Here is a 14,786-nt window from a genome sequence, read left to right as displayed (position 1 = left end):
GTGCTCGGCTCTGCGGCCCGGAGGGCCGTCCGTCCCGCCGGCACTATGGGTAACTGCCACACCGTGGGGCCCAACGAGGCGCTGGTGGTTTCAGGTGAGGGGGCTTCGTGCCCGGGAAGGTGGGCGAGGAGGACGTCGGGGTGGGTGCAGCGCAGGGAGCCAACCCGGGAAGGGCAGTGCGGGGACGGGGTGCGGGAGCGCCCTGTGGCGCGGGGAGTGGCCGGCGCCGAGGGCAGCAGCTGAGCCCCCTTTGCAGGAAGAACCCCCGTACCCGCCCTTTCCGTACTGCGTGTTCTCTTGCGTCTGCCACGGGCTCCCCGTCCCACTTGGTGTTTTCCCATGTTTATTGCTTCCTCCCAAGGCAGGAACGTCCTACACCCTTGTACTCCGAGTGGCCTTGGGGGGCTCCGATATTGAAGCCTCGGGGTCCCGGGCGGTTCCTGGATCCCCGTGGCTTGACTGTTTTTCCTGCTCCAGGGACTGGGGTGGGTGGCGCTGCTCGGGGCAGGTGCCTGTGTGGGGTGGGGCCCTGCGGCTGGATCATTCCCCTGGGTACATACAGACCCGTTAATTCCGAGCAGGCTGGGGCTTGCCAGGGTTTCCTGGCATTGAACGCCATGGAGACGGGTGGGGCCTCTCCAGGTTGAGAAATCCGGGCTGTGGGTTGTGCAGCTCTGTAACAAAATGCTGCTGCGGGCTCCATGAATTTCTGTTGCGCTCAGGTGGGGCTTGGAGACTGCAGTATTGGGGAGAGGAGAGGTGTCTTAGCTTGAGGCTACTGTTTAAGTGTTAGATTTGGGTATTTCCAGACAACCCTTTCAAGCTACCAGTTTTTGCAACCTCAGCTCAGAGGTACTGGGGAGGAGCAGTGTTTCCTGACAGCCTGGAGACCTGTAGCTGTGGGCATCCATCATGTTTTACTTCCCACTGCGAGGATGGGATTTTAGCTGTGTGCTGAATTGTTAAGACGGGCGACAGAAGTAGATGGAGAAGGATGTGATCTAGGCGAGGGCTTGTAGCTGAAGAAGTGTGGCAAGCGGCCTGGGAGATTGCGCAGTTGGGTAAAGCATTGGCCTCTCTAGCATCAGGTCACCAAGTTGGACCCTCTACATAGCCATATGCCTATGTGCCAGAGTGATGTCCCAGTTCTCTTTCCCTTTCTCATTAATAAATAAATTTTAAAGAAAAAAAAGTGTGCAGAACTGTTGGGAACGTCTGCCCCAGAACATTACCTTTGGCTCAGTTTGGATCTTGAAATCAATACTCTCTCTACTGAGATAACAAATTCCAGCACTCCCTGAGCAGGACCCTACTTCTGTGAGGGAAATACAACACCACTTCACTTCCTCGAAGACCAGAGGCCTTGAGGTCAGGAAGGAGACCCTCAAAGGGCACTAATGCCAGACTTGCCCCTCTCTAGTAAGACCTGGGCTGTCTCTTCACCCCCTCCAGAAGTTTTCAGGTCCCACATATGCATCCCCCCCACCCGCCTTCTGGTCACCAAGGCTTTATTTATTCCCTTTTGTTGCCCTTGTTGTTTTATTGTTGTAGTTATTATTGTTGTTGTCGTCGTTGTTGGATAGGACAGAGAGAAATGGAGAGAGGAGGGGGATACAGAGATGGGGAGTGAAAGATAGACACCTGCAGACCTGCTTCACCGCCTGTGAAGCGACTCCCCTGCAGGTGGGGAGCCGGGGTTCGAACCGGGATTCTTATGCCGGTCCTTGTGCTTTGCGCCACCTGCGCTTAACCCACTACGCTACAGCCCGACTCCCGGTTTTATTTTATTTATTAAATTTGTAAGAGTTCCATATGACACCAGAAGCCAGTGGTTCACTGCTCTGGGGGAGGTGGGTGGAGAAGAGTTCCATATGAAAGAGGGTGGACAGAGGGACTCAAAGCATCACTCTGGTACATGTAGTGCCAGGAATCAAACCAGGAACTTGAGGCATGCAAGTCCAATTGAACCATCTCCCCAGCCTCCTAAGATGTCTTTTTCAGAAACAGAAAAGGAGATATAGCACTGAAGCTTCTGTCAGCCCTTAGAACTCCCATGTGGTTAGGGGCCTCAAACCTGGGTCAGATACACATGACACAGAAGGCAGCCTCTAGTGAGATACTTTGCCAGTCCCTGCACTTTGTTCTCTCTCTTCGGCTTCGGCTTCTCCATATTCTGGCAGAGAAAGAGTGAAAGAGACCACAGTACTGAAGAAGCTTCCTTCAGTGTGCTAGGTGCCGGGCTCTAGACTGGGTCAGACATTTGGTAGCCCTCTGTCAAAGTGAGCAATTGCGCCAGCCCTGCACTTTTTTTTGTTTTTGTTTTTTGTCACCAGGGTTATCAATGAGGCTCAGTGCCTACATTACAAATCCACCACTCCCCGCAGCCATTTTCCCTTTTTTTTTTTCTTTCAGTTTTTATTTGACAGGACAGAAAGAAATTGAGAAGGGAAGAGAGAGGGAGAGAGAAAGACAGACACCTGCAGACTTGCTTCACCTCTCATGAAGCGTTCCTCCTGCAGGTGGGGAGAGAGAGCTTGAAACTGGGTCCTTGCACATTGTGTTATGTGTGCTTAACCATGTGAGCCAAAGCTAAGCCCCCACTTTGTTTTCCTTATGGAGTTTCTGGATGCCCAGATTCTAGACTGAAGATGCAAACTATTCATTTCTTTCCCTACGGAGAGCCTTGACACTGAGGAATGAGAGCAATACAGGATGCTCTGAGTCTTCCAGTTGCCAGTCACCTGGCAGTGCCAAGGCAATGATAGCTTCAATTATATATATATATTTTTTTTCCCTTTTGTTGCCCTTTTTTTATTGTTGTTGTAGTTATTTGTCGGGGTCCTGATGAGGACCCCGCTTCTCAATCTGACCAAGCTGGCTGACCCACTCTGTTGTGCACCGGAGGAGGGGGCCGAAGAGGTCAAATCAAGGGCAAAAGGGATGAGTATGCACTGGGAGTCTTTCCCTGCGGCAAGAGACAAAGCCAAGGATCACCCCTGGACGCTATTTGCCTATGAGTACTGTGCTTCTTGTATGGCAAGCAAGGGTTTTATAGGTTGGGGTAGGGGAAGAACAGGGCAGCTATGGCCTAGCTTTATATGATCAGGAATGTTAAAGGAGGAGAGGGCCACTGAGGGCCTTTAGAGACAATTACTTGTTACAGGGATGTGGTGAGGGGGCTTCCAGTTTATTGTTGTTATTGATATCATCGTTAGATAGGACAGAGAGAAATGGAGAGAGATGGGGAAAACAGAGAGGGGGAGAGAAAGATAGACACCTGCAGACCTGCTTCACCACTTGTGAAGCGACGCCCCTGCAGGTGGGGAGCCGGGGGCTTGAACCGGCATCGGGATCCTTATGCCCGTCCTTGTGCTTTGCACTATGTGTGCTTAACCTGCTGCACTACTGCCCAACTCCCAGCTTCAAATGTTTTAATGAGAGTCAGATGGTGGTGCATCTGCTTGAACACACATTACAGCATGAAAGGACCCGAGTTCAAGCCTCCACTCCCCACTTACAGGGAGGAAGCTTTACAAGTAGTAAAACAGCACTTCAGGTGTCTCTCTTACTCTCTGTCTTCCCTTCCCCTCTTGATTTCTCTGTCCTACCCAATAGCTAAATAAATAAAATACACATTTTTAAAAATATATGTTTTAGGGTTAGGGAGAAGAGGCCTTGCTGATAATTAAGGATGCTGGAGTCAAGGAAGAGTAGAAGAGAAGAAACTGAGACAATGCTGGGTTTACAACACCTTGGAATTTGATTTAAAAAAAAAAAAAAAAAAAGCACTGCTCAGTCCCAGTGATGTGGGGATTGAAGTCAGTACTTGAAAGCCTCAGACAAGAAAGTCCTTTGCATTACCCCCACCCAGTACTTTAGCATTTGAGATCATTAAGTTGAGTTAAAGCTCTTTATTTCTTTTAAATTTATTTTATTTTATGTATTTTCCCTTTTATTGCCCTCGTTGTTTTTATTGTTGTTGTTAATGTCATTGTTGTTGGATAGGACAGAGAGAAATGGAGAGAGGAGGGGAAGACAGAGAGGGAGAGAAAGAGAGACACCTGCAGACCTGCTTCACCGCCTGTGAAGCGACTCCCCTGTAGGTGGGGAGCCGGGGGACCAAACCAGGATCCTTAGCCGGTCCTTGCTGGTCCTTGTGCTTCGCGCCACGTGCGCTTAACCCGCTGTGCTACTGCCTGACTCCCAATAAAACTCTCTGGCACTCTTAGGAGAGTAGAGCAACTATTCCTAGGTCTGCCACCACCTGATTACTTAGCCTGTGTCTAAGTCTAGAGGAATTTCAACCCAATTCTGACCGAGGATGCTGATAGATTTCATGGTCTATTTTCCACCTGAAAAAAAAATCTACATGTGCTTCTTTTTCTTTGTTTTGCCTTATTGGTGGTGTTTTTTGTCTTTTTTTTTTTTTTTTTTTTTTGCCTCCAGGGTTATTGCTGGGGCTTGCTGCCTACACTAGGAATCCATTGCTCCTGGAGGCTATTTTTTCCCCTTTTGTTGCCCTTATTTACCGTTATTATTATTGTCATTGTTGTTATTATTGTCGCTGTTGTTGGATAGGACAGAGAGAAAGAGAAAAATCGAGAGGGGACAGGAAGACAGAGGGGGAGAGAAAGATAGACACCTGCAGACCTGCTTCACTTGTGAAGCGACCCCCCCCTTGCAGGTGGGGAGCCAGGGGCTCCAACTGGGATCCTTATGCTGATCCTTGTGCTTTGCATCATGTGCACTTAACCTGCTGTGCTACCACCCGACCCCTTTTTTATAATTTTTTATTTGATAAGACAAAGAGAAATTGAGAGGAAAGGGGGAGAGAGAGAAACATCTGGTGGTCTGGGAAGTAAGTGGTGCAGTGAATAAAGCACTGACTCTCAAGCACGAGGTTCAGAGTTCAATCCCAGGAAGCACAAGTGCCAGAGTGATGTCTGATTCTCTCTCTCCTCTCCTATCTCTCTCATGAATAAATAAATAAAATCTGGGGCTGGGTGGTGGCGCACCTGGTTGAGCGTACACGTTACAGTACACATGGACCCAGATTTGAGCCCCCAGTCCCCACCTGCAGGGGGACTGCTTTACAAGTGGTGAAGCAGTGTTGCAGGTGTCTCTCTGTCTCTCCCTCTCTGTCACCCCCTCCCCTCTCGATTTCTGGCTGTCTGTATCCAGTAAATAAAGATAATAAATAAATAATAAATAAAATCTGAAAAAAAGAAAGAAAGAAAAGAAACATCTGCAACACTTTTCACTGCTAGGGAAGTTTCCTTCCTACAGGGGGGGAGCAGGGACTTGAACCCTGATCCTTGTGCATTAAAATGTGTACACTCAACCAGGTGCACCACCGCCTGGTCCCTTCATGTGCTTATTGTGTGGTTTTCCTCCTTTATTCTGCAATAAAACCCTTTTCTCACTTTGTACGTCCAGGAATTTAAATGCGAATCCAAATGCCATATACCTCTCATTTCTGTAATAAGTCTGAAGTTCTGAACTTGGGTTTTATGGATACAATTTAAAAGTCTGTGTGTAAAAATAAATAAATTAAATAAATAAATAAATTAAAAATTAAAAAAAAAAGTCTGTGTGTTAGAATAGAAGAGAAAGTACACAAGGAATCCACTGCTCCTGGCAGTCATCCTTCCTCTTTTTTTTTTTTTTGCCTCCAGGGTTATCGATGGGGCTCAGTGCCTGCACTATGAATCCACTGCTCCTGGAAGCTGTTTTTTCACTTTTGTTACTCTTGTTGTTTATCATTGTTGTTGTTGTTGTTGTTATTGCTGCTGTTGTTGGATAAGACAGAGAGAAATTGAGAGGGGATGGGGAAATAGAGAAGGGAAGCAAAGATAGACATCTGCAGACTTGCTTCACCCCTCGTGAAGCGACCCCCCCCACAGGTGGGGAGCAGGGGGCTGGAACCAGGATCCTTGCCTTGTGCCGATCCTTGCACCTTGTGCCACATGCTGCACTACCACCCAGTCCCTGGTAGTGATCCTTCCATCTTTGTTTCTTTTCTTTTTTTTTTTTTTTAAATTTTTTTTATATTTATTTTATTTATTTATTCCCTTTTATTGCCCTTGTTGTTTTATTGTTGTAGTTATTATTGTTGTTGTTGTTGGATAGGACAGAGAGAAATGGAGAGAGGGAGGGGAAGACAGAGAGGAGGAGAGAAAGACAGACACCTGCAGACCTGCTTCACCACCTGTGAAGCGATTCCCCTGCAGGTGGGGAGCCGGGGTTCGAACCGAGATCCTTATGCCGGTCCTTGTGCTTTGCGCCACCTGCGCTTAGCCCGCTGCACTACAGCCCGACTCCCCTTTTCTTTTTTTTTAACCAAAGCACTACTCAGCTCTGGCTTATGGTGGGGCAGGGGATTGAGCCTGGGACTTGGGAGCCTCAGGCATGAGACTCTATTATGCTATCTATCCATGCCCTTCTTTTTTTTTTTTTTTTTTATTCCTTCTAGGGGCTTGGTACCTGCATGACAAATCCACTGCTCCTGGTGGCTTTTTTTTTTCTTTCTTTTTCTTTTTATTTGATAGGACAGAGAAGATTGAGAGGGGAAAGGGAAATGAGACACTGCAGTACTTACTTCACTGTTAGTGTCGCTTCCCCTGCAGATGAGAACCAGGGACTTGAACCCAGATCCTTTGCTCACAGTGATATGTATACTGCTCTACCACATGCATCACTACCCAGCCCTGATTTTTTTTTCTTTCTTTCAGTATTGGGACTTTGTGCATATGTAATTCTGCCATTCCTGGGCTGTTGTTTTTTTGTTGTTGTTGTTTGTTTCTTTGTTTTTTCCTATTCCTTTTGTTCACAGAGAAAGAGGGAGAAAGGGAGAGACACCTTAGCACTGGTTCACCATCCTTGGAGATTTCTTTTTTTTTTTTTTTTTTTTTTTTAAGAAAGGATTAATTAACAAAACCATAGGGTAGGAGGGGTACAACTCCACACAATTCCCACCGCCCAATTTCCATATCCCACCCCCTCCCTCGATAGCTTTCCCATTCTCTATCCCTCTGGGAGCATGGACCCAGGGTTATTGTGGGTTGCAGAAGGTAGAAGGTCTGGCTTCTGTAATTGCTTCCCCGCTGAACATGGGCGTTGACTGGTCGGTCCATACTCCCAGTCTGCCTCTCTCTTTCCCTAGTAGGGTGGGTCTCTGGGGAAGCTGAGCTCCAGGACATATTGGTGGGGTCTTCAATATCCTTGGAGATTTCTACATTGTCCTGGTGCTGCCATGTGGTATCAGGGCTCAAACCTGGCATGTTGTACAGAGCAAGGCATGCCTCCTACTGGGTGGATGTTATCTCCTGACCCTCGGTTCCTATAACTAATGTGTGGTGCTTAGCCCTGGCTCTGGTGGTGCTAGAAATGGAAGCTGGAGCATTAAGCCCAGGCCCATAACCATTATAATGTCTTCCCCTACCCTGTCATGTGATTTTTTTTTTTCAGCCCAGTTGATGACAGAGAAAAAGAATGTTCGCTGGCTTAGGAGAAACTTCCATGTTGAAAGGCAGTAAGAGTTAGGGAAATCAAGGAAGAGGTACCTAATGTCAGGAGCAGTGCTCAACTCACTGTGAACAGGAAGTTGGGGGGAAGGTGGTTTCCCAAGAGGAGGTTACTAGGGGCTGGGCCAACCTGGCAGTCTCAGCTTCCTGTTGTTGCTACCTCTGGGAACTTAGCCATGTTGCTTGGCTGAAGCCCAGCTCTGCTGTGGCAGCCTGCTCCCAAGGTCAAAGAGTAAGTTAAAAAGTAAGGGTAGGGCTGGGGAGATACCATAATGGCTATGAAAAAATGGTTATGCATAATGGTTATACTGAAGCATCAAAATTTCCAGGTTTAGTCCCCAGGATCACCATCAGCCAGAGCTGAGCACTTCTCTGGTTAAAAATAAATAGAGGGTGGGGTGGTGGCACAGCCGGTTAAGCGCACATGGCACAAAACACATAAGGATGCTGGTTCAAGCCCCCAGCTCCCCACCTGCAGGGGTTCACTTCACGGGTGATGAAGCAGGTTTGCAGGTGTCTTTTTTCTTTTTTGCCTCCAGGGTTATTGCTGGGGCTCAGTGCCTACACTATGAATCCACTGCTCCTGGAGGCCATTTTTTCCCTTTTGTTGCCCTTGTTATTTATCGGTGGTGTTATTACTATTATTGTTGTCATTGCTGGATAGACAGAAATTGAGAGTGGGGAGAGAAAGATAGACACCTGCAGACCTGCTTCACCGCCTGTGAAGCGACTTCCCTGCAGGTGGGGAGCCGGGGCCTTGAATTGGGATCCTTCTGCCAGCCTGTGCGCTTTGCACCACATGTGCTTAACCCGTTGCGCTACCCCCTAGGTGTTTATCTTTCTCCCCCTCACTGTCTTCCCCTCCTCTCGATTTTTCTGTCCTGTCCAACAGCAACAAAAGCAATAGCAACAATAAGAATAACAGCATCAACAAGGGCAACAAAAATGGGGAACATGGCCTCCAGGAGCGGTGGAGGCACGGAGCCCCAGTGATAACCTTGTGGGCAAAAAAATAATAAATATATAAATAAATAAGGGGCCAGGTGGTGGCACACCTGGTTAAGCACACACATTACAGTGTGCAAGAACCCATGTTCAAGCCCCTGGTCCCCACCTGCAGGGGGGAAAGCTTCATGAGTGGTGAAACAGGGCTGCAAGTGTCTCTACCTTTTTCCCTCTCTGTTTTCCCCTCCCCTTTCAATTTCTGTCTCTATCCAATAATAAGTAAATAGATAATATTTAAACAATAATAAGTAAGCCCTCCACTATACCACCTCCTCCCTCAGCTCGAAAGTGTACTGGAAGAGGTGGGGGTAGATAACAGTTGTACAAAATGACTCTCATACCTGAGGCTCCAAAGTACCAGATTTAATTCCCTACATCACCGTAAACCAGAGCTGAGCAGTGCTGGGGGCGGGGGGGGGGGGGGTTGCTGGAGGATTCCTAGACACAAATTACCATGTGCTAGGACTTGAGTTTGAGCCCCTGGCCACTACATGTGAGTGCCTACAGTAGTGGGGTGGGGGGACACGACACAGGGGCCTTCACAAATGGTAGAGCAGTGCTGCAGTGTCTTTCCTCTCTCTCTTTCTCCCTCCATTGTTAAAATAAGGGAGAAGTGAAGTTGTGCAACACTGAGCTCCAGCAATAACATTGGATACAAAAGAGAAAGCGAGAGAAATGCTCTGGCCCTGGCTGGAGTCAGCTTTGCCCCAGCCCCCTGCAGGCCAGAAGTGAAACAAGCTGTGATTTTTGACCCTCTTCCAGATTCACTGAATCCTCAGATGGTTCGGGTTCCAGGCTGACTGCCAGTCTGCAGAGTCTTCCCTTATCTCACTGTTGAGTGACTCCCTGTGAGTTGCAGCCTTGTGGATAGGTATCTCCAGCATAGGAGAAATAAGAAACCTGTGACTCTCTCTTCCTGCCCCTGCTCACAGTTGGGTTGCACTTTACTCCTTGAACCCTGACTTGTGTACCATAAGGCTGCTAGGCCCAGACACTCAGTTGGTTGCCCAGTACTGGGGCTCTAACACGCTTGACCCTGCACACTGATGGCATATTTTTATCTTTACTTCCACTTTCCCAAACAAGATTCTCCTGGCTCTTTCCTCTGTTGTCTGTTTCAGCGGTTGACCTCACCACCCACCAAACTCAGTGCAGACTCTGTGAACATATGAGTACAGTATGACAGCCACGTGTAATCATTTACATTGAAATTAATTAAAAGTTATCAGGACCAGGCAGTGGTGCACCTAGTAAAGCACATACATTACTGTACACAAAGGCCCCTGCTTCTCTCTAATTTCTCTCTGTCCTATCCAATAAAGTGGAAAAATGGCCACTGGGAGCAGTGGATTTGTAGTGCCAACACCAAGCCCCAGCGATAGACCTGCTTCACCGCTCATGAAACATCGAACCCTGCTTGCATGCGCATGAGAAAGTGAATATTTTCTAAAACATTAAAAAATGGATAAATAAGTAAAGTGGAGAAACTAAAAAAAAAAAATCTCTAGAAATTATCCTTAAATTTTAGCCACCTGGATCCAGCTTGGGTTACTGCAAGAGGCCTCTGCCCAATCTCTCTAACACCAGTATCTTCTTCCTCCCTGTGCAAAGTGGTCTTTCTTTCTTTTTCTTCATTTCCTTTTGTTGCACTTGTTGTTTTATTGTTGTAGTTATTGTTGATGTTGTTGTTGTTCGATAGGACAGAGAGAAATGGAGAGAGGAAGGGAAGACAGAGAGGGGGAGAGAAAGACAGACACCTGCAGACCTGCTTCACTGCTTGTGAAGTGACTCCCCTGCAGGTGGGGAGCCGGGGACTCAAACTGGGATCCTTATGCCGGTCCTTGCGCTTAGTACCACCTGCGCTTAACCTGCTGTGCTACTGCCCGACTCCCTTTTTTTATATATATTTATTTATTTTCCCTTTTGTTGCCCTTGTTGTTTTTTATTGTTGTTGTAGTTATTATTGTTTTTGTTATTGATATCGTCGTTGTTAGGACAGAGAGAAATGGAGAAGACAGAGGGGGAGAGAAAGACAGACACCTCCAGACCTGCTTCACTACCTGTGAAGCGACTCCTGTGCAGGTGGGGAGCCAGGGGCTCGAACCTGATCCTTCTGCTGTCCTTGCGCTTCGCGCCACGTGCTACCACCTGACTTCCTTTATTTTTTATTGTCACCAGGATTATTGCCTTATTGCCTGCATCTGGCTCTTTCTCTCTCCTCCTATCTTTCTCATTAATAAATAAATAAAATATTTTTTTAATTCTGGTTAGTTAATATGTTGTTTCCTGGAGCCATTTTTCTCTTTTTTTTTTTAAATTTTTACCAAAGTACTACTCAGTGCTGGCACTTTCTTTGTTTTAAGTTCTTGTTTTCCTAATCTGTTCCTACAAAAAGAAAAAGTCGCTTCAGAAGCTCTGAGAATAGAGAATCAGCCTGCTGAAATGCACCAGCAAACCACATGGCATTCCACTCAGCTCAGCAAAAGGTCCCTTCTAGTCTCACCTCCCTCCGTGTAGGAATTATATCACCACTTCTATAGCCCTGGCCCAGAAAAGTACTCTCTCTTGAATGACTGTCTGCAAGGTAGAAGCTTTTCCCGCCCATTCCTGCACACTTAACCTGTTCTCTGGAAACTCTTTTATTCTGAACCACTCATTAGAGATCCTCCTTTGTATGCAAATTGCCTCCCCACTAAGTTAGTCCATGCCCCATGGGGGCATATGTCCACTGTCTGTGTATCTTCAGTGCCTGGACTCCCAGCAGTGGGAGTTGTCCAGTGTCTGAGCAGGTAAACGGCTACAGTTGCTGTTGGAGAGATGGGAGGTTAGTCTAACTCAGGAATTAACTAACTATTGTTGCTTTATTTTGCTTTGCTCTCTAGGGGGCTGTTGCGGTTCTGACTATAAACAGTATGTGTTTGGTGGCTGGGCCTGGGCCTGGTGGTGTATCTCCGACACTCAGAGGTAAGAGCCTGAGGGCTTGGGACCCTAGCATCCTGCTGGGCAAGGGAAAAAAGGGCCCCTCAGTTCCCCCACTTAAGCTCACAGATCAGTTAGAGTATCTCCCATTTGCCATATTCCACTGGGAGGACTAAGGGGAGGGGTGCTCCTGGGAAGCAGGTAAAGTGGGTAGCGCAGAATGCAGGAAGTCTGCCCAGAGGCACCTGCTACCCTTTTTCTATTGGAAGCGAGCATCATTCTGTCCCAGATTGTTCTGGTTCATTCCCAGGCAGAATCCCAACTCAGGATGCAAGCCCATGCAGCTCTCTTCCTCCCTCTATTTGAAGTAGATCTAGGGAGGACGGAAAGGCTGAAAGATCCCTCACAGCCTCACTTGTGCAGACTCTTGAACTGTACAGGCAGGGCTCACGTGTCAAAGAGTGGGTATACTGTCTCTAGTAGTTCTGTGGCGGCAGCAGGCTTGTGACAAGGTGGGGATCTAAGGAACAAGTGCTGGGGCCAGACCAGACAAGTTTGGAGCTCCTAAAGCAATCTAGAAAGACTTAGAGGGAGGCAGGGGAGATTGCATAATGATTATGCAGAGACTTTTTTATTTTTTATTTGTAATTAATAGTAGGTTATAAGACTGAAAGATTACATTGTATAGTTACACAGAGATCTTTTTTTTTTTTTTTTTTGATAGAGGCAGAGAGAAGTTGTGAAGGAAAAGGGAAATGGAGCTAGAAAGATACCTGCAGCACTGTTTCACCACTCGTGAAGCATTTTCCCTACAGGTAGGGAGCAGGGGCTTGAACCTGTGTGTGTGCTTAACCAGGTGTGCCACCACGAAGCCCCACAAAGAGACTCTTATGCCTGAGGCACCAAAGTCCCAGGTTCTGTTCCTTGTAGCACCATAAGCCAGAGCTGAGCAGTGCTCTAAAGAGAGAGGGACAGAAAGGAGAAGGAGGAGGAGGAAGAAGAAGGTGAGGAAGATGGAAGAGAGAGGACTTAGAGGGAGATTTAACTTCCCAGAGGCCCATAATCAACTGTACCTGCTGACTCCCCCAGAATTCCTAACAAGGTCTCTCCTGCTACCTTCACCACCTGCCCAAGAGGTAGTGAAGCATGCCAGACACTGTTTCCTCATTATGGAAGATTGGGGTAAGGGGCTCAGATCTTTCCAAACAACAGAGCGAGCGAGTAGGAGCAAATTAGTCATCCCTAAGGGGAATACCTCCACCAACCAGCAGAAAGAAGCCCCATGGCTGCATTGAGCTACCGGTACCCAAGGCTCCGAGGGAGTCTAAGACTGTCCACTGAGGTCAAGCATGGTAGCATGTCACAGCTTCTCACCTTCACTGGTTTTCCCACTCTGCTCACATACCTCTCCCTCACTTTGTCCAGCTTAAGCTGAGGGGACCTGGAGGACACTTTGGAGTGGGCCAGTTGGCTTGTCCATAGCCTTTCCAGAAGCCTGTCAGAGACATTGCCACCCCACCCCACACACCACAAAGTCCTGGGATAACAGATTATCTAGTGTAGACACCTCAGAGTACAGTGGGCCTGGAGACAGTTTGAGACTTGCCCAGAGAATTGTACTGCATAGCCATCCCCTGTAGCCCTTTCTTCACATTCTTGGACTCCCCCACACACATACACACATACACACACACACACACACACACACACACACACACACTCTCTCTCTCTCTCTCTCTCTCTCTCTCTCTCTCTTCTGGCTCCAGGGAACCAGAACCCAGGAGAGGAGGGCTAGGTTTGGAAGTAAGGAATGAAGGACCTTATACCTCTTCCTAGGAAATGGTCTCACAACCAGACTCAGTGGGTCCTGTTCTGAGAGCAGCACCTTCCTGGGTCCCTAGGCAGCTTGGGGAACCTGTCCACAGCCAAGACTTTTGTTTCCCTAGGCTGGTGGGAACCCCTGAAGTCAGAGTAAAGGTCTCTAACCCAGGTGCCTCCCAGCCTCCCTCTTGAAGGAGGTACTTTCCACAGCCATTCTACATATCACTCCCCTGTGTCAGTCACTCTTCTCCAGACTTGACGAAGTCCCTCCTGCGGGACTTTGCTGCCTTACCTGAGCACTTCCTCCACCTCTGGCATCTGAGCTGCAGCCTCCTGTCTTCCCTCCCTCCTTCCTTCCCTCCCTCTCCTGCTCCCTCCCTCTCACCTCCTTGCCCAGAAGAGAGCTTGGTGGGTTCATGTCTCAGCCAGTTTGGGAGTCCTCTCAGGGTGCTAGTGTTCGGGACTCAGTAAAGGTGACCACAGCACGTTTATAGACGGGGACCCCAGGCTGGCAGTGTGATAACTGAAGTGGGAGCTTTACATTAGCTACTGCTCCCTTCCCCGACCCCCAGGCACATCTGCTTCCACCTCCTTCAGCTTCAGCCTCTGGCTTAAGGGACCTTCTACACTGCTCACAGCCTGGCCTCCACCTAGAGCCCCTATACATATGCACACGCTGCCTAGGAAGGCCCAGCTGGGTGGGTGCCATTTCTCTGTTTTCTGCCTGTACAGGGGCACACTTCCTCCATGCCTCCCCCCACCACCACCTGGTGCCCCCTGACATTCCACGATACACAGACAGACACTCCCAAATCAGAAACTCAGAAGTGTTGGGGCATGTTTTCTGCCTCTCAGTGACCTTCGTAGTGATATGTAGCACAAATCTGGAAGGTTGATGCCCCAAGCAGGATTCAGTATTTGCTGTGACTCATTCATCCCCAGAGAGGGGATAACCCCCCTCCCAGCTTCTACGAATGCAGGGGTTTCCTGTGTTTGAAGAGTAGAGCTGAAGCCAAGTCACTCAGATTGTGCCAGGAACCAGCTGAGAGGATAAAGTGGTGAGCACAGGCCTTCACTGGTCAAGGACCCTGGGCACAAGCAGGCTCCCCACTCCCTGGTCCCCCAGTCTCATAGCTCATCGATACAAGGGTGTGTCTGTCCTCCGACAGCCCTAGGCTGAGCTGGCAGTGGGAGGGCTGATGTACTGAGAGTGCCCCTACACCCCAGGTATCAGGCATCAGTGCTTGTCTGGTAACCACTGTGTGTGTTTGCTGTGTCCCCTCCTCCCCTTCCTGTCCCTACCGCTCCCTTCTCCCTGGCTGCTCCTCAGACTGTCTCTGGAGGTTATGACCATCCTGTGTCGCTGTGAGAATATTGAGACGTCGGAGGGGGTCCCGCTATTCGTAACAGGGGTTGCACAGGTAATAACCCACCTGCTTCCTCCTTAGTGTCTAACCTTCTCTCTTCCTGCCCTGTGGGCCTGGCAGGCAAAAGCCAGATGGATTCCCCTCCAAGAGC

The 14,786-nt window shown here is 48.5% G+C and overlaps 1 protein-coding gene across 5 annotated transcripts in view; it reads left to right on the top strand.

Annotated features, from left to right (window-relative positions):
• The window catches only part of FLOT2 (flotillin 2), a 29,687-nt gene that overhangs the window by 217 nt on the left and 14,684 nt on the right, over positions 1 to 14,786 (top strand). For 2 of the 5 annotated variants that reach the window (XM_060204060.1, XM_060204058.1), the window contains exons 2-3: positions 3 to 94; positions 11,411 to 11,492. In XM_060204060.1, the coding sequence (XP_060060043.1) occupies positions 46 to 94; positions 11,411 to 11,492 (131 nt within the window). In that variant the 5' untranslated portion in view covers positions 3 to 45. Of the gene's footprint in view, positions 1 to 2; positions 95 to 11,410; positions 11,493 to 14,598; positions 14,690 to 14,786 lie in introns of those variants that run through there. The other 3 variants (XM_060204059.1, XM_060204062.1, XM_060204061.1) reach the window with 3 other exon arrangements.

Source organism: Erinaceus europaeus, chromosome 12, assembly GCF_950295315.1.
Source record: "Erinaceus europaeus chromosome 12, mEriEur2.1, whole genome shotgun sequence".
NCBI lineage: Eukaryota > Metazoa > Chordata > Mammalia > Eulipotyphla > Erinaceidae > Erinaceus > Erinaceus europaeus.
The sequence above is the reverse complement of the archived record's forward strand: the minus strand, read 5'-3'. Positions and strand labels throughout refer to the sequence as shown.